Here is a 19,189-nt window from a genome sequence, read left to right on the forward strand (position 1 = left end):
CCCTGGGAGGGGGATTCAATTATTATCCTCATTTTATAGAAGAGGAAACTGAGGCTCGAGGGGCTACTCTTTCCCAGGGCCACACTGGTACCTGGAGCTAGGACTGGAATCCAGGTCTCAGTAGCTGGCTTTTCCCACCTGGGGAATTACGTCACGGCCTCTTGGTTCTAGAGTCAAAAACAAAACCACCAGCCCAGAAGAAGAATAGACACATATTTTTTAAATAGTACCCTTTTATCTTTTAAAGAATGAGGGCTTTGCTTCTCTCTTTCAGGCACAGGAAGAAAATTTGGAAATCCAAAGAGAGCAACCCCTTCCTCCCCTCCCGAGGCCTCTCAGCACCCTCCCTTCCCTATTCAATGCTCTCCACCTGCCACGTCATCACCTCTGACCCAACGTGAGCTCCCAGACGGCAGGGACTTGCATGAATGCCCCCGTGCACAGCACACAGCAGGTGCTCAAGTATTTGCTGAGAGGGGACGTGATCTCCCAGCAAGCCAGAGACCACCAGGAGCAGCACCCCAGCACTAGGGCGGACACCCCAAGCCCAAGCAGCCTGCCAGGGAGCTGAGGAGGCCTGTGCCGCCACCCCTCTTCCCACTACAGGGCCTCAGGATGTACCCCTGGATCTCAGGCAGGACAGCGGAGACAGCTGCCTCAAGGACTAGGTGCCCACACGCTCAGCAGGATGACAGGAGCAGAAAGCTGAGGAGCTGCTGGAGCCGAGGGTGGCAGGGCCAGACAAGAGCCTCCACACAACGGCTGCTGTTTCGCTCTGAGCAAGGAATAAGGTGCTCACTCCGCTCCAGGCTTCCTTCCGTCCTCCCTACGGCCCACGCTGGCAGTTCCCAGAGACACTCTTCCCCCGTCCCCTACTGCCAGGTCAGTCTTGTCACTCAACCGTTCCCAACTCAATCAGCAAGACCCCCATCTAACGTCTACCCATCACACGGTCATCCTCCCTGGCCACTCACAGAGACCAGCTTGTACGTTCGCTGGCTCACCTGTTCACTGCCCGTCTTCAACCCTTGTTCTGCAGGGAACTGCATCCCCTAGAAAGATCTATTCAAGTCCTGACCCTTGGTAACCACCAATGCACCCGTACTTGGAAATACGGTCTTAGCGGATGTAGCCGGTTGAAATGAGGTCATGCCAGAGTAGGGTGATCTGACATAAGAAGAGGAAAGAGACTCACAGGGAGACGCCATGTGAGGACAGACAGGGCAGGTGGTGACAGAGGCAGAGAGTGGACTGACAATACCAGGTGGCACCAACCACCTATGGCAGGAGGCGAGGGAGGGTCCTCCCCTGCAGGTTTCAGAGGGACACGGCCCCGCCTACACCTTGATTCTGGACTGCCGGCCTCCAGAGCGCTGAGGAAATAAACTTCTGTTGTTCTAAGCCACGCAGTCGTGGTGCTTTGTCAAACAGCTCCAGGTCCCTCCTAGAGCCCCAGCCAAAGTCTCAGGCGAGGTCCCTGCTCCGGCGACCCCGGCTGGTTTGCTCCCGTAGCCTCAGCGCCCAGCGGTGGTCAAACAGGCGCACAGCCGAGCTCGCCGGTCCGTCCGCAAACGCCGCGCTCCGACCTCCGCGCGGGCAGCACCGCGCCCAGCCTGCCGGCCGCGGAGCCTCCGCTGCCCTCCCCGTGTGGGCAGCAGGGCAGGCGCACAAAGGGAGCGGCGTCTGGGACGCTGGCAGCCGTGGAGCTGGCTCCCGCCACAGGAAGGAGCCTGGCGTGAGAGATGTCCTCACAGGCCCAGTGAGCGCCGGGCACCAGCCACCCGGGAAAGGGGACACATTCCTACCTGGAGAACTCAGAGCAGGCGCATGGGGTGACCCCAGCCGACCCTTCAGTTCTGTTCAGCCAAACCCACTCAGGGCCGCCACATTCCTCAAGTTAAACTCCCGACGGAGCTTTCTGAGGCCGGGCGGGACCCTGCCAGGAGGCCGGGCCGAGCGGGCCGGGCTTCGCAGGAGTGGCCCCCTCGGGTGCTCTGGGAAATAGCCCCTGGGTACCTGCCTCGCCTGATTAATCAGCCTTCATGAGAAAAACCAAACACGTGGTCTTGTTCGAAGCCCTGGGGGATCTGCCAGAGTGCAGGATACACACCTGAGAAGGAGCTCCACGCCTGCTCTCCCTGCAGTTAGGCCTGGGGGCCAGCGCACGGCCCCCCAGGGTCAAGTGAGGCACCTGAGCAGTGAGACTTAGAGGTGACTGCCAAGGCTGCCGGCACCACACCCATGCCATTCCTCAGCAGGGTGGCAGGACAGGGCAGTGCACGGGAGGCGGGCTCTAAAATGCAAATTTAAACCACACCGAGATGCCATTTGTCACCACCAGCCTGACAACACTTGGTCAGAGACCTAGTCGGTGAGCAAAAAGGGAAACCACCTGTTCCCTGCCTGCTGGGCGTAGAAACTGACAAGGCCTCCAAGGAGAGCTGCCCAGCAACGTCTACCAAAGTCACCAATGCGTGTGCCCTCCAGCCCCGCAATTCCATTTCCAGAATTTATCTGTGTGATGGGCACACACAGGTGTGTCGAGGAGGGTCCATGGCACCACCGTTCACACCGGCAGAAGAGAGAGGCCACGGCACACACTTCGGAAACAAGGAAACACCTCCTCGCACGGCCCACACGGTGGGATGAAGAGCCAGGACGCCCCGAGTGAAAGGTCCAGCGACAGCAGTGGGTGCAGGAGGGAGCGTGTGGCGGCTCCGCTGTGAAACGCACAGACGCACACACGTGTTCACTGACTGGAGGAGACGTGAGAAACCGGAACAGGAGCTGCCTCTGGGCTGGGACCCTGGGGCTCGGCAGCAGGAAGGAGCCTTCGCTTTCACTGTAGTTACTTTTCTTTCTTTTCAATTTTATACCAGGGACCTGCGTTGCCTATTCAAAAACAAATTTTTGACAGAAACGTTTTTCGTAAGCAGGGCCTCCAGCTCCCCAAACCTGGGCTCAAGCCCTAACGTGGCCATGTCTTCTCGGGTGGCCTCACCCGCTGGCTTCGGGCCACTTCACTTCTCCCCATTCCGCAGTCACCACCTCAGAAGGCTCTTGCAAATATGAAATTACAAACGCAAAACGTGGAAAGACTCAAGAAAAGTTTTGTTTTCTCAGTATTTAAGATGACCCCTAAAATAGCAGTGCTCGGCGACAGGGCAGGGAGGGTTCCTCAGCCATGTCTGTGGCAACCCGACCCCTTCCCGCTGAAGATGCTGGGACCGACCATCGCAGGGCGGCGCCCACACCACCCTTCCTCCATGAACCCCCACGTCACGGCATGGGGGGGCCGGGGCACAGAAGCCCCACAGTGGAGGAGTCCAGCAACCCAGCCACCGGGTAACGCGACCTCAGTCATCTCCACCTCGGGCGGGAGAATGTACTTGCTGGATGCCCAGACCTTCCCTCAGCCTTCTTCCCTCTCACAAGACCTTGAAATTAAAGGGTCTCAAGAAATTAAAGTCTTTCAGCACAAACTTTGGTTTCTGACCTAGTGATTCTTGGACGGCTGAGAGTTCTCTGTTTGTTTTTGGTTTGGGTTTCTTTGCCCCTGACATTTTATTGCAAATGGCTACTTTCATTGGTTGCCTGGCACCATGTACTGGGTTTCAGCGGGATGAACCTTCAAAAACGTTTCTTCCTCTTCTCTCCTCTTCTGGGCCAGATCTAGACGGCCCAGAAATACCCACACGGGACCACATGGCCCTGGGCTTCCTGCTGCTATTCCCAACTGAGTCACTGATGTTGACGGTTTTAAGAAATAGTGGTATACACCATACACCTCCTTTTAAAATGGTGTCTGGTACAGGCCCGGCACGTGGCTGGTGTTCCATGATGGAGGCCCACCTGGCGGGGTCCTCCAGCCATCACCCCCTTCTTCCTCGGCGGCTGGAGGAAGCTCACACCCCTCCCAGCACCAGCACAGCACCCACCTGCTCAAGTGCTCCTGGAGCACCTGGTAGACGCTGATCCGGAACGTCTCATTATCGAAGCGTTCCCGGATGTAGTCCTTGTAGATCCGGAATTCTGCTGCGGTCACAGCTTCCCCTTCTGGGATCTTGGAAAGATCAAACCGGAACTCCCGATGGTGGTAGCGTGGGTGGAAGAATTCTTTGTCATGCTCCACTGGAAGGGAAGAAAACACACACGAGCACCAAGAGCCCATTAGTGTCCTGGTTTCACTCTCCCGGCTCAGAGTCCAAGCATCTCGCCTAAGCTAGATGGAGACCTGCCCATTGCCAGTGGCCCTGGTGACAACTACCTGTTCCTCACTGACACACTGCACACTGGAGGGTCACAGGCTCAGACCCCAGGGTCATCTTGAACAACGAGAGCATAACTCTGCATCCAACCTGCTGGGAAAAGTTGGGGCACTGACCACAGCCATCCAAGGCCCTGGCCAGGCTCAGGCCTGGGCCGGAAGCCAGCCGCAGCCACTAACCAGCAGTGTGGCCCTGGACAAGGTACCAGGCAACCTATGTGGACCTCAATGTCTTCATCTAAAAGATGGGGATGATAATCCTCCTTCGTGGGCTGTTGTCAGGGTTGAGTGATCTAACGCACATCAATAGTTAAACATCTGTTAGGGCCAGAGAGCTGTCAGCTATTGTCAGTAAACATAAACCTTACTACGCCTATCAAGGGATACCTTGGGTCAGTGGTTCTCAGCCCTGGCTGCACATGAAAATCACCAAGGAAGCTTTTAAAAAATGTTGATGCCCAGTGGTGGCTGGTAAACGTCTAATAACTGGCTCTCTGGACCTGATCCTGAGAAGACACCAGAATGCGAGTAGAATACGCCAGGTCTGCTCTACGCAGGACAACTGCGGATGTCTGGGGACAACTCACACCTCCTCAAGTGCTTTTCTCCAGGGGCCCAAGTGAAGCACAGTCAAAGGCTCACTCCAGCCTCCCAGGCACAGCCAAACCTCTGGAGGCTGGGCAGAGCCCCTGAAGTGTGTGGTACTGCTCCTGCAACCACGCCCAGGAGCACAAAGCAGATGCCCCCAGCGCAGTGAGTCCCAGTAAACCTCAGCTCCCTGCTCCCAGCACTGGGACGGGCCGCACCTTCAGAACAGTCCCCCTGGCAGACACATTGTGCAACCACTGCGGAGAACTGGCTGGGGGTGCTCCGGTTTACAACTGCGGATGGCTGGAGAACCCAGACGGGCAAAAGGCACATTCACTGGGTGCCGACGCCATGACAGGCCACACTGAGCACCCTTAGCCATCATCTGACAGGAGCTGGGGAGGCAGAACTGATCCCCATCTCAGAGATGAGGAAACTGAGGCTCAGGGAGGTCAGATAACTTACCCAAGGTCACAAGTTAGGTAAGTGGGAGAACTCTGAAGCCCACACTCTTGACACTCTCTGGAGCCAGGTGGCCTGAGCCTGAGTCTCAGCTGTGCCACCTGGCAGCTCTGTGACCTTGCCAAGTTACTTATCCCCGCGTGCCTCTTCTTTCTCTGGGACGACAACAACAGAATAGTGGCCCTTTCTCATAGCGCTGTTGGAAGAGCACAGGAGTTGCACTCACAGCAGCACCTGCAAAACGGTGAGCCATGTGTTTGCCAGTGTCACAGGGCTTCTCAAAGGACAGGCCGGGAGAATGACAGCTGGTGCGGAAGCAGCAATGTGTGCATGTGTTTACATAGTTCAGTTATGATAACTTTATTTGCAAAAAAAAATTGCAGTAGACCAAACAATAAAGATATGTTTGAATAAGGATGATATAAGCGCAGGTACAATCAGTAAAGTCATGCCCAATGAAGAAATATAAAGAATGTTGCAGCAGCTGTATAGAGAACTTCTTTTAATGAATAAGATATGTTGTATCATAACTGTTAAGACAGTTAAGATATCGGGGTCATAAGGTTTCTTTTTATAAAAGAAACTCATGGATAAAGTGACCAACTAAATTTCTGCAAACATTTATGGGCTCTTTGGGATGGCATTTCCTTCATTAATGATTGGAAGACAAAGAGACACAAAGCACGATGTCATTCTGTTCTTTCTGAAACCCACATCATTACCTGCTCTGAAAATAATTTTGTAAGAATTATCAAAGAAGAGTAGTCATGGAGTTCACACATGTGCGCACACACTGAGCAGTGAATAATTCAAAGTCCAAACCAAACTCCAAATCTTGTCCTCCCGCGGTTCCCGTGTTATATGGAAGCCCCTCCACAGCGTGGCACCTCCACCGTTTCAACTCAGGTATCAGGACGATTTGATCACCACCCCTAAGGTAGGCAGAAGCTTGCATGTACTTTTAGGGAGAAAACTTATACTTTTTTCTTAAGTTACCACAGTGGATTGCCCTGATCACCCGGGATTTGTGTTTTAAACTAAATGTCTAGAGCTAGTATGTCCCTGTGCCCGCAGAGAAAAGCTTCCTAAGGAAACCCAGAGCCTGGGATTGCAGCCTTTCTCCCTGCGCCAGTCAATTCCAGCACCCCGCCGGCTCAGAGAGCTCGCAGGCATTAGCAGAGGACTTTCATCTTCAAAAGATTAAAAGGGCCCAAATCCCCGTGAGAAAGATAAGTCCGAAGAAAATGGAATCCAGAAAACACTATCCCGACAGTCCAGGACTATCCTCAAAGCCAGTTCTATAACAGTGTCCTTCTTTTACACAAGTCTGAAGTAATAACCCCAAAACTGGCCCTGACAAGGTAAATTCTGGGCTGGAGGGTGTCACTACGGAGTTAAAGGCAGGTAGGAACAGGAAGCCGCCCACCTGGGCACCCGTGTCCTCAGGGAAGACCTCTGTCCCGGGTGGAAGTCACAGCTGCACCCTAGCAGCACCCAGGAGTGTCCTGCCTCCCCACAGCACCTGGGCTCCTTCCTCCCACTTAGAGTCACAAGAAACGTGCAGGCAAACCCCTCACTGAGAGTCATCTGAACAAAGGTGCTTACGTGCTTACCCGACAACACACAAACACAAACGACTACAACAAATTCTTACGAACGTGAGAAAATGGATGGAGACGATACACTATTTCTCCTGCTGCCCAGAGGATGGCTTTGTGCCAGGGCACGGCTCACCGCGATGCCCCTCGGAGAGCCTCCTCGGTGCTTCCCAGTCAAGCCACGGGATTCCATGACCCCCTTCTCCCAAGTTGAGGGACGGGAGGGAACAAGCCCTAGGCTTGGTCAAACATGAGCTTTCTTTTATTTTTATTGGAACCTGGTGGGAAAGAGGCCCTGTTTGTTTTCTCTGCCTTCAACTCCAAGGATGTAACCCAGCACTACGGACAGCCACCCGCCAGCGCCCTGCAGAGAAAGCTGGTCCGTGAGAAAGGAGCTTCCAGGCAGGAGGACGGAGGTGGGAACTGAGGAGGGAAGCCTGCCAGGCATCAGCCCTGGTCTAGCAGTCCCCGCCCCTCCTGAAGTTCAGGGTTTCGGTTCCCCCAAGCTGGTGGTTATTCTGAGATCCTTCAAAGAGTCCCCTTTAAGCTAATTAGAGCCAGGCTGCTACCAGGGCAGTTCCCAGAAAAACAACATGAGCCCAATTACGTACAAACCCAGAGATGGACGGGCAGCAAACACACCCAGGTCACTGTCGTCATCTCCAGGTGACCATCCGCCATGAAAACAGCTTTCTTCAGACTTGGATCATTTGCAAATACAAGATGTCCCCCTTGACTAAGCTCTGTCGGAACAGGGACAATGACTGCCTCCACCCTGTACCCCATGCCCACCACAGCCTGAAGCTTAGTAGGGCTTCATAAAACCGTTGGGTTGAATATATTATCCTCTGTGCAATTCCCTTCTAGCCTTTAAACAAACTGTCCTGCTGACAGTATACACACAGGAGAGCACAACAGGTAAATGAAGCACGATGGAATTTCCACAACGTGAGCACACCCGGAGCAGGACATAACACATTCGTCACCAGCACCAAAGCCAGCCCCATAGGGCCCCCTCCTCTCCTACAGTGACGCCACCCCAACACCCACGGACTCCCTTTGCCTCCATGGCCCTTGACAGTGGCGTCACAAAGGTGTCCCGTTCTGTGACTCCCTCCTCCACAGTCGTTACATGTAGCGGTAATCCGTCCATTTCCACGCTGTATAGAGAGAACCCCATCATATGAATAGGCCAAAACTTAGTTTCTGGCGGGCATCTGGGTAGTTTCCAGTTTGGGGTTGTTGCAAATTGTGCTGCAATGAACATTCTTGGACAAGCCTTTATGCAAACACATTTCTGTTGGGTAAACACCCTCAAGTGGGCTTGCTGGGTCAGAGGGTGTGTCAGCCTTGGCTTTAGTTCCACATCTGACTGTTTCCATGTCCAGAACTTCGGGGAAACAGAGTATGGGGCCAAATGAGACACAGTCCCTAAAGGGAATGTTCATTTAGTTGATTTCAGTAAGTCCCGGTGCACGTGCTTAGGTATGAGGACGGGGAGGCAACGCTTGCAGGTAGAAGCACTTCACAGGAAAGGTGTTGAAGGGACTCTTAAGAAAGAAGGGAGGTTGACTGGCCGGAGGACAGGGAAGGGCACTGCAGGCAGAGGGAACAGCATGATCCAAGGCCTGAGACAAGAAACAGACTATGTTGGCAAATTTAGGTGAGAATTTTGTTGAGAATAACAAGAAAAAGCAAGTGAGTTCCTCAATGGGAAGGTTCTTGAATGCCAGGCTAAGGGGTCAATCACTGACCCCATCAACCATACTCGGCCTGGTCCCTCACTATGCAGAAAGGACTGGTGATCCTGTGGAAAGTGGACGACAGGAAGTGAGAGCAGACACAGGGAGCCCAGAGGGTCTGGATCAGTGAGGACACATATCCAAAGCATGTACCCCATTCTTCCCTTCCCACACCCAAGGCAGGCATCACTAAACAATCGCAGCACTCTCTTCAACCTGGCACTTAGGCAGCTGCTACCAATACTGGCTGGCCCAAGAGAGAAAATGACTGCATTTTCTATCCCTGCTCTGGACAACAGAAGAGGTAGAATGGACAAGAAGCACTTCTCCAGGGGAGTGGACAGAAGTCAACGACTGACCAAATGCCACCATCTGAAGAGCGGGAACAAGAGAAGGACTAGTTCCCACTGTGAGCCTGGACTGTCCAGCAGGCAATGATGCCACCTGCAGATATAAACACAGGAGGAACAGCTCAGGAGGTGGCATGGAGGGAAGAAGACATGTGTAGCCGCGGACAGGTTAAACATGAGGTGACCTGCAGAAAGTCTGACCGGAGAGTTGAGAAGAGAGAGGTCGGGAACACTGGTGAGAATGTTCAAGTTGGGAGCTGCAGAGTCGGTTTCCGGATAAAGTTACGCAGGAAAAGTGCCTCTACAATTAGAAAGACAAGCACGGCCTTAGAGCAACATTTGGGGGCTACAGGGGAGATGGAGAACTATGGCCACCAAAGGGACTTGGCCCAAAGGAAGGACAGGACCAGAGGACAGACAGGGGAAGATGACCCAGTGGTGGCCAGATTCAGACAAAGGGGACGGGGAGACGATTCACGGGATTTGGTCACTGGCTGCTCAGTGACCTCAGAAAGCGGCTCTCACGGGGACGGCCATGCAGAGAAAACACCTGAAGACCCAGACCGCAGCCCGTTGCATGTGAAAGACGTTTGTATGCGTGGGAGGGGCACGGTCGGCCCACGCAAAGCTGTCTTCATTTCCTCCCGGACCCACTCTCCCGGCCAGGGCTGGAAAGAGTTGATAAATGGGCAGTAAACAAGTTAATCACCCAGCAGCTCCTTCCAAAACTTTATGGTTTTCAGAAAAAAATCTGGTTAACCTTCCAGACTATGTGGTCCTCTCACTGCCCCCGAAGATGCCGCTACACTACGACACAGGAACAAATATTTTATGAGCAAACGGACGCTTTCCAGGCAAAAACCACAAGTCCGACGTTAGAACTCTGTGCTCCTCGCTCGGAGTCTGGTTTCTGTGAGCTCAGACTAGCCCAGAGAATTCTCCAGCTCTCGTTAGGGACTGGGAGAGACCCCTGCGCCCCTTTAATGAGGGCGACACTCCAGAAGACAGTAGAACCAATCGAAGTCCACATCGTACCCAGAAGCTAGAACCGGGTTTCCACGGCCCCGGGACTGCCTGGGGTCCCAGAGCCCAGAAACTCCCCCTGCCCATTGACTCTGCAACCAAGCCTGCCTCCTTCCTTTCCTACAGGGCTACAACGCATCCGGAAGGTTCTGGCACACACCAGAACTCACAGAGCTGACTTACCAAGGCTGCTGCTGGGAAGCGATTTATGGTCCTGCAGCTCCAGGATGTGAAATTTGATGATGGCTCTTCATTCATTCAAAGACTTACATGGCAAGATTAAGGAGCTTGAAAAAGCCGCCAGAGGCACGCAATAAACCGGGAGTTCTGGAAACCGGAGCAGACGTTCTGGACTACTCTAACAGGAAAACGTTCTCTTAATAACACGAGCTGCCCCGCGCCTGGGGAGGCCACGCGGGCGCACACGCCTCTCGGGAGGAGGGAGGAGGCTGCCGGGAGCCCAGAGAAGCAGAACGTCGCCTGGAAGTCTCAGCCGATGCACGGTGCCCAGAAGCCACCCTGGGCCTCCTCACACCCACTGCACCCACCGGACAGGGCTCTTGGCCCCCTCGGCTGTCGGCTGTAGGAGAGCAGCTGACAGAAGCCCACTTAGATTGCAGCTCTGTCACCTCCGTGACCCCTAAGCTAGGTAACAGCTGACATTTTTTAACTTTTATTCTTAGTTGGGGTAAAATACACATAACATAAAATTTACCGTTCTAGCCACTTTTAAGTGTCCAGTTCAGCATAAAGCACGTTCACATCACTGTGCAGGCGTCTCCTGGACCCTTCATGGGGAAAAACTGACCCTCTGTCCCCGTTAAGCTCCCCTTTCCCCTCCGCCGCCGGCCCCTGGCACTCACCCTTCTGGTTTCTGCCGCTGTGACTCTGACCACTCAGGGACCTCATGTAAATGGAATCACACAGCAGTTGTCCCTGTGTGACAGGCTTCGTTCACTCAGCATAATGTCCTCAAGGTTCAGCCATGTCGTAGCCTGTGTCGGAATTTCCTTCCTTTCCAAGGCTGAGTAATATTCCATGGTATGGATGTACCAAATCTCGTCTGCTCATCCCTGGATGAAATCTGGACGGCTCCCAGGTCTGGGCCATCGTGACTAGTGCTGCTGTGTGGACACACGGGCGTGCAAGCGTCTCCTGGAGACCCTGCTTTCGATGCTTAGGTGCACACCCAGAAGGGAAGTTGCCGGATCAATGGTAGTTCTGTGTTTAATATCGTGAGGAGCCTCCATACTGTCTGCACAGTGCCTGCTGTTTTGCAGCCCCTCCAGCAGTGCCTGGGGCTCCATGTTCTCCACCAGCACTCCTACCTTCTGCTCTGTGTTGCTCAGATACCAGCCCTCCCGATACGGGGCAGGCCCCACCACACCCATCACATACATCATCTCATCGCATCCTTATAAAAGCCGCACTGGGAGGCAGGCACACACATCATGCCCCTGTTACAGATGAGGACACTGAGCTCAGAGTGGTAAAGTCACTTGCCTGTGGCCACACAGCTATGTGAATCCTCAAAGGCCAGCAGTCCTCACCACCCAGCCGTACCAACTCTCTTCCCACACGGAAACCAGCACCAGCCTCGTAGCTGTGGAGACGATCAAATAAGGACAGCTCTCAGGTATGCCAAGCTCTGGGTGCACTCAACGTGTTCGCTGCACTAATCTTAACAGCCAAACTCAGAGCGAAATCTCCGCATCCGACTCAGGGCCCCCCGGCTTATAAATTCTGCTCCTGCCTAACGCCAGGCAACCCCGAAGGAGGAGGCTGACAGCTTCATGGTTTTGCAGGGCCCATCACCCCTCCCCAGTCCCCAAATCGGGGGGCAGCGTCCTGCCTGGCAGAGGGTACACAAGCGGCATTGTCTCCCCACCCCTGAACTGCCGCTTCAACTCTCGAACTTTCCACCGAACGCTTCAACTGCCAACAGGACCACCTGGCGTAGTCCCGCCCAGCCCTCCAAGAGGGTCTCTGGAGACACTGCCTCCTTGTTAGGCGCAGGGGCCGTGTCCGGGGGCCGCGGCAGGCCAGGCATCCCGGGGCGTCTCCCGCCAGGAGCGGCGCGGCCCGCGCAGATGTTGGGGGTGGGGTGGGGGCAGAGGGAATGACTGCACCACAAGATTAAACACTTCAGTGTCAACATGTGTGCAGTATTGCTCGAACAATGTTATCATTGTGAATTGAATGAACCAAAGGGTTTAGGGGATGGGGCGGGAGAGGGAGAAAAGATGGGTTTAATTATCTCTAGAGCCGAGGCCAGTCGTCTGCCTAAAAAGACCCAGACGCTGGTGGAGCTGAAAAGAAAAACGGGCTGGGAGCGTCTGTGGATCTTTCCACCGTAGACGAGGCGGCCGTCCCTCACCCAGGTCCCATCTCCTCGGAGGGAGGAACCCGGCCCCTGGGGACCTCTGGGTCCCAGCCCCATCCTCAGCTAATTGAAAATGAGGTAAAAGAATGAAAATGAGTATTTTCAGCTAAACCAGTGCTTCTGGGGTGACTGTGTTCTCCCTCCCCCCATCAAGGCACATTGAGCAATGCCAGGCGTCATTTTGGGTCATCACAACTCAGGGGGGTGCTACTGGCGTCTAGTGGGTAGAGACCAGGGACACTGCTAACACCCTGCAGTGCCCAGGACACCCCACAACAAAGGATGATCCAGGTTCAGGTATAAACGGCACTGAGTTGAGCATCCCTGGGTGGACAGAGGGACTCGAGAGTGCCCAGGACCCTGGGCTGGCAGCTGGCGTGAGCAACCCTGGGCTCCCCGTGACAAAGGAAAGGACCAATTACTGAGTCCTCATTCTCTTCCACGAGGCTGTACCTTATAACACTGCCGACCTACCTGTCGTGAGTCCCCGCGGTCCAACCTCATCCCCCCCCGCAAGCAGCTTGGAGCCCGTGTGCTGTGTGCAGCAGGGCGGCCCCGGAGCACCCGAACTCTGGCTCGTGCTGCTGAGGAACTCGACGTTTCGTTTCATTTCATTGCAATCAGTTTAAATCTAAACAGCCGCACACAGCTAGCGGCCGGCACGCGGGGCAGCCGGGCAGGGGACGTTTCCGTCACGCATGCAGGCGGTGCTGCCAACAGCGCAGCCCGCGGCACCCACTTCACAGCAAGGCCGGATCTGCAGGGAACGGCCGCAAACGAGGGCCCGGATGGAAACAAGGGCCCGAATGTTCCTCCTCGGAGGCACGCGAGAAGTTTTTTCTTGAAAAAGAGCTTTCCAGTGTGAGAAATCTGCAGAAGCAGGAGGATGTCATCCCAGAGCTGTGGGTCTCGGGCCTGGAATGACGCCGACGGTGGCCACTGCGCAGCCCTCGGCTCTGTCTGCAAAACCGGCAGGAGGCTCCCTGCACTGGTCACAGGGTCACCTGGGGAGGGGACACTCCCCACCAGGCACCTGGTGGTGACGCCCTGCCACGTAGGGGAAGACAGACCAAGTTCAGGAAGGAACTCGGGGGCTTTACTCCAGGCCCCCCAGCTCCCTGGGGCTGAGCAGGGCTGAGCGCGGCGGGCGCAGCCCCACTGCCACCCTCTCTGAGCCCGCTCGCCTCTCAGCCCCTTTCTTTTCCCTCCTGGAACTTACCTGCTGTGGCTACTTTACCAGTTGGCCTGCTGACCTTTACGCACTGTCCTAACATCTATTTTAACTCCAAGAGAGTAAGAACTCAGCGAAGGAACAGAACTGGTTTCCACGGCGGAGCTGGACCGGCCCCCACTCACCGGGCCCTTGGGCAAGTCACTCCTCTTCTGCAAACGGGGGTGACGCGAACCGTGATACTGACTTCACCGGGCTGTCCATTAGCCCCAGGATTAAAGCAGACCAGGGGTCCTCAGGCCTCAGTGTGCCCCAGAGTCCCCCGGGACGGCTGGGCCCCACTCCCAGCACTTCTCATTCAGGGGGTCTGAGATGTGGAGGTCACGCATTTCTACTAATTACACATTCCCAGGGGATGGTGACGGTGCCGGTCTGGGGACCCCACTCTGAGAACCGCTGGAAGAGAGAAAGTCCAGGGAGTGTTTGGCACATTTAGAAGTCTCGAAAGATGCTGCTACTATTTTGTTGTTGTTGTTTACTGCTGTTCCACCTTCCGCACTCTCCTGCCTGGCATTTGGCAGCATCTCAGTAACTCAGTGAAGACAGATTGGAAACTGCCCACAATGGGCCCGTGAGGAGGAAGAAACCTCCCTCTCGGCCTTTTTCAGCTCAGGGGGCCGCTTAGAGCAGGGGCTGAGCGTGGGCTGCGGGGCCTGAGGGTCTGGGCCAGGCATCGGCAGCGACTCAGGACTCCCATGTCCGGGAGGCTCAGCTTCCCCAGTCTGTGAGATGGAGACACGCAGAGGTGCCCGTCACGGGGCTGGCTCAGGAGCGGCCAGGTGCGGGGAGCAGAGCTGCGGCCCTCCCTCCCCGCCCCAGGAAGGAGGAGGCCCACTCAGACCAACCCCCAGCGCAGCCAGCGACGCCCGGGTCAGCTGGGCAGGCACAGCTGGTTTAAGGTATTTTAGAAGCAAATCAAATCAAATGAGAATTTATAATCCTTCCTGAGGTCTGGGTTCCATCAGCCTAAACTCATTAGGCCCGAAAGGTGCAGGTGCAGCAAAGGCAAAGACGGCTCTGCCTTTTCCTTGCTCATGCCAGGCTCCCATCTCCCTTTCAAAATAAGAGCTTCTCTAAAGCCAGGCGCTGTCCCTGGACCAAAACACCGGCAACACAGTCATCAGCCTCATTTCTGTAAACAGGATGGTGCACCGATGTGCAAAGGCTGCCCCCCGGGGCTGGCCGGGGAGTTTGGTGGAAACTGGAAATCTTCGACCGTCTCATACATTTCAAGTTCACATTTTAAGAAACTGAACTTGAATTCCTAGGCTGAACTATCAAAACGCCCTTAAACTTGCATTGTTGTTCTTTGGTGTGGGAAGGAGGAGAATCTGAGATCAAACCAAAGAATGGCTTTTAAATTTTGTCTCCTACTCTCCTGTTGGGAATGTAACCAGGAATGTAACCAGTAGAGCCTCATACAAACTCCAAACAGTTCTAAATGGGGCCTTCTTTCCAAATCGTTGCTCCTGTTACTACTGATTTAAAAGAGTATCCTCCTACAATTAACTTTATATGATACAAAGTTTAGAAATCCTGTACACTGTTGAAGACAGGCCAGTCGTTACCCCTGGGTGCAGGGACAAGGGGGGGTCTGCTCATGTTCTGTTTCTTGAACTGGGCACTCGTTACCTGGGGTGTTTGCTTTGCAAAAATTCACAAGTGTTCTCGGTTTGAGTGCTGTTCTGTACACATTACACTTCAATAAACAGTTTTGTTAACAATCCGTCTCCCATTCTATTCAATACATACTTGCCACCGTATTAAGAGGCACAATCAATTCAATGATAGCTCTTTAGGGAAAAGATACCAATATCTTAATCCATTTTAAGACATCTCGGTTTTCAGAAATACTGATAATCAAAGAATTTGGGCATTAGGCCTGACGCACACACGTCACCCTCACGTGGCCCACTCCCCCCTCGCCGGAGAGGCCCCGACTGGCAGTGCTGCTTACCAGCCTGCTCCAAGCCCCCTCCAGGCCCCCTTTTCCAGCCCGAGCAGCAGTTCAGGGTCAGGTATAAGAGGGAAGGCTCAGGATCCAGAATCCAAATCCAAATCCCCTCACTGACTATGCGTCCCTGTGCTGACTGAATTCTCTCTGCTTGGTTTTCTGATCTGTAAAATGGGGCTAATAATAACAGCCCCTACCTGAAACGGTTGTTATGAAAATCAAATAAGTTAATCTAAGTAAAGAGGATAAGGGTGCTTGACACATAGCAAGCCTTCAGCAAGTGTTAGCTACTATGATTATTATAATAACTAACACAGCTGTAATCAGATAATAAACACACCCCCATACCCCAAACCCAGTCACAGGGGCCAGGGCTAACTCCAGCTGCTCTGTTTATCCGTCTTCTAGACACAACTGATTCATGAGTGAATATGTGAATCAAGCTGCCTAGGAGTCTCTCCCCAGGAATTTTGGTCAAATACAGGAGCTCAACCACATGATTAAGAGTCCAAATTTCTTCTGTCTTTTTTGCTCTGCCATTGTGTGCATATTGACTTTCAATCCTTAAGCCTCATAGTCACAAGATGGCTGCCACGGCTCTAAGCATCATGTCTTCCCAAAACCACATTCAAGGCCAGAAAATGGGGGAGAGGACAGAGAGTTATGTTTGCTCAGCTGTCACTCATCAGAAAGCAAAATATTTTTCAGAACCATCTCCCAGCTCATTCTAACCCCAGCAGATTTCCTCTTGTGTATAAGTAATTAAAACAACATCCCACGGCCATTCCAACCTACAAGGGAAGTTGGGAGAGTAAGCATGTGGGTGGCTGGATAGCTGTAATGACAAGTTGCTCTGGGACGGGTAGCAGAAGAATCTAGTGCGGCAGAGAGGGAAGAGGGAGGTTGTTCAGTGAAACAGGTGAGGGACACGGAATCAGCCCTGCCTTCTCTAGAACCTTCTACTTGCTAGTCTGGCGTGTCCCTTCCCCAGGCTTGGGGATGCACTGATCCCTTACCACCACCATCGCTTAACCTGCTCAGAACAGATTTCTGTTGTCTGCAACCAAAATTCTGCTAAATGTACTTGTGTTCACACCAAACCCACACCACCCAGAAACAGCTCCTGAAAATACCTTCTACTTCCCTCCCTCCGCTCCCCTGATCATCTCCTCCAACCACTGGGCCTAAGGGTGCGCCAGACCCCATCACGTCAGTCTCCCACGGGAGCAAACAGAAGCAACACAGGTGCCTAGAACCTTTTACCGGAAAAAGTCCCATCGGGCTCTTGGTGCACAGACGAGGTTCCACCGTCCACCAGCACAGGCAGGCCTTTCTTCCAAGGGCTCTCCACCCTTGGCTAGCAAACAATGACACGGATTCTTAAAATGCTTTAAGTATCTTGACCTGTGCGTCTTCTACCCAGTGGAAACAGGAGCCACCTGTCTCACAAGCAGAACTCAGACCAAGCTCCACCCCAGCCTCCACTTCCTCCCAGGGAACAATAATTCCTGACCTTCTTGGGTCATTTTCAAGAAATTTGGCCCCTATCTTTGGAGATCAGGAGGGTGATGTTAATAAAGCTTGTTTTCAGCAAACTGGCTGTTGGCTAGAGTTTCACGCCATCTTCAATGTTAGAGCTAAAGTTGTACCTACTTGTAGGTTAGAGTTGAAAGAAAAACTATAATCTCTCTGTGGGCTGCAGATGGTCTGGTTAAATTAATGTCAGCATTCAACCATTCAGCCTGCCCCATATTCGCACAGGTGCACTATTACTTGGAGACTCTGGAAGCTAGCTTAGGACCTCTCCTTGTCTGTGCACATGGTGAAGCAAAATCACGTGTGCAAATACCTTACGTAAATCCAACTACATACAATGTAGGAAAGAACAACACAGGGAGACAGAAACCATTTTAATCATTTGAATATGGCTACCCGACAACCACTTCCCACCCACGGTTTCCTCACCTATTTCCCCTGTGCTGGCTGGAGGCTGCTGCATATTTTCCTGCCCTCCCTTGCAGCAAGACCTGGCCTTATGCCCAGTTTAGCCCAAAAGACTTAAGGAGAAGTCTTCTAGGGGATTCTAGGAAACCAAGAAACAAGCAAGCAAGGAGAGCTCTTTGCACCCTTCCCTCTGGCCTTGAATGTGAGATTGTCTGAGGATGCAATGTTTGGAGCTGCAGCAGCCATCATGTGACCATGAGGTAACAGGAATGGGGCACTGAGTGGGGAGGGTGGAAAGCTACTAGCTTCCTGGATGGTGTCACTGAACTGCTACCCTAGACTTGAAATCACCTCCCTGAAGATCTGCTGTTAGGGGAGATGATGAGATAATGACACATGTTTGTGCTGGAGCCACTCTCGGCAGCCGATCTGCGACTTGCAGGTGAACAAATCCTAAACGGGACATCATTTCTCTCCCCAGAGGCAGGTAGCAGGCATTATGGTGTATATATCTCATAGTATCTCCTGTCCCAGAAGGTGGTTCTAATATTAAAGATAAGTATTGGGGTACAATATAGGCCCTAAACATAAGCCGATTATTTCATCTCACGGACAATGCAAGGAGCAGCTGTCAGCCACGGCACTGGAAGAAAAACTGCCCGCAAGGACTGACCACACAGAGGCACAGGGCAGCGCAGCAGCTTCCTAAGGGCTCTCTAGGGTCATTGTCACTCTGTCCAATTTCTGTCCTACCCACTGTCTTCAGTCTAACCCCCACTGAGGGGGTGGTGACTGCAGCATCACACTTTTTCAAATTCCCAGCCTTCTTGTCAAAATCTATAGTGGAAGTTGAGTAAATAACATAATTTTTTTAATTTGTAGCTATGTAGGGAAATTTATAGTCTTAAATATGACGGCCCACGATGGATTTGGAGAAGAACTTCCAGGCACCTCCAATGAGTTGCAGCTGTCACATTAAAACATCATCAGGTGACATTCCATTGTCATGTTCACAGATGGGCCTGGAACAGGCTCTGCAGCCAGACTGGTCTCCAAAGGGAGCCCCGGGAGTGGCCCTGTTTACTGAGAGCTCCCTGCAGGAGAGGGCTGAGCCCCTTCCTGCCATGCACTCATTTAATCCCAGTGCCCTGAGCCTTGAGCCACCCACAGTAGAGGGAAACTGGGGCCCAGAGAACTCCCACCCTTTCAGTAGCCTGCCTGAGGACACGCATCAGTGACCTGGACTCAAGGACAACAGACAGATTTGCAGGTCCCAAAGCCAGGCAAGTGACTTGTCATTCCTGATCCCATTTGCACACATGTAAAAATAAATGTGGGAATTGTGCTATTTGAAACAGCTGGCATGGGTGAGTCCTCACTTAAGGTGGAGAAATGTCCGTTGTCCATATTAAAAAGTGGGGAGAACACAGAAATGCCACCCCATGAAGTCTGACATAAACTGTGTTCAGAACAACAGAAAGCAAAATGGTATTTTACCATGAAATTTTTATTTATGTGCTTTTATTTTTTTTAAAGAGTAGGCCAGCCCACAGCCACATGCCCAAACCCGGCAGGCTGCCTGTGCCCTCAGCAGGCAGGACACATGCAGACCTGTCCCCGACCGGTCAGTGTTTCCTCCAAACTCTG

The 19,189-nt window shown here is 53.2% G+C and overlaps 1 protein-coding gene across 1 annotated transcript in view; it reads right to left on the reverse strand.

Moving 5' to 3' along the window:
• The window catches only part of BMP7 (bone morphogenetic protein 7), a 76,795-nt gene that overhangs the window by 43,252 nt on the left and 14,354 nt on the right, over positions 1-19,189 (reverse strand). The window contains exon 2 of the mRNA XM_045528465.1: positions 3,939-4,131. Within this exon, the coding sequence (XP_045384421.1) occupies positions 3,939-4,131 (193 nt within the window). The remainder of the gene's footprint in view (positions 1-3,938; positions 4,132-19,189) is intronic.

This window comes from Lemur catta, chromosome 17 (genome assembly GCF_020740605.2).
Source record: "Lemur catta isolate mLemCat1 chromosome 17, mLemCat1.pri, whole genome shotgun sequence".
NCBI classification, from domain to species: domain Eukaryota; kingdom Metazoa; phylum Chordata; class Mammalia; order Primates; family Lemuridae; genus Lemur; species Lemur catta.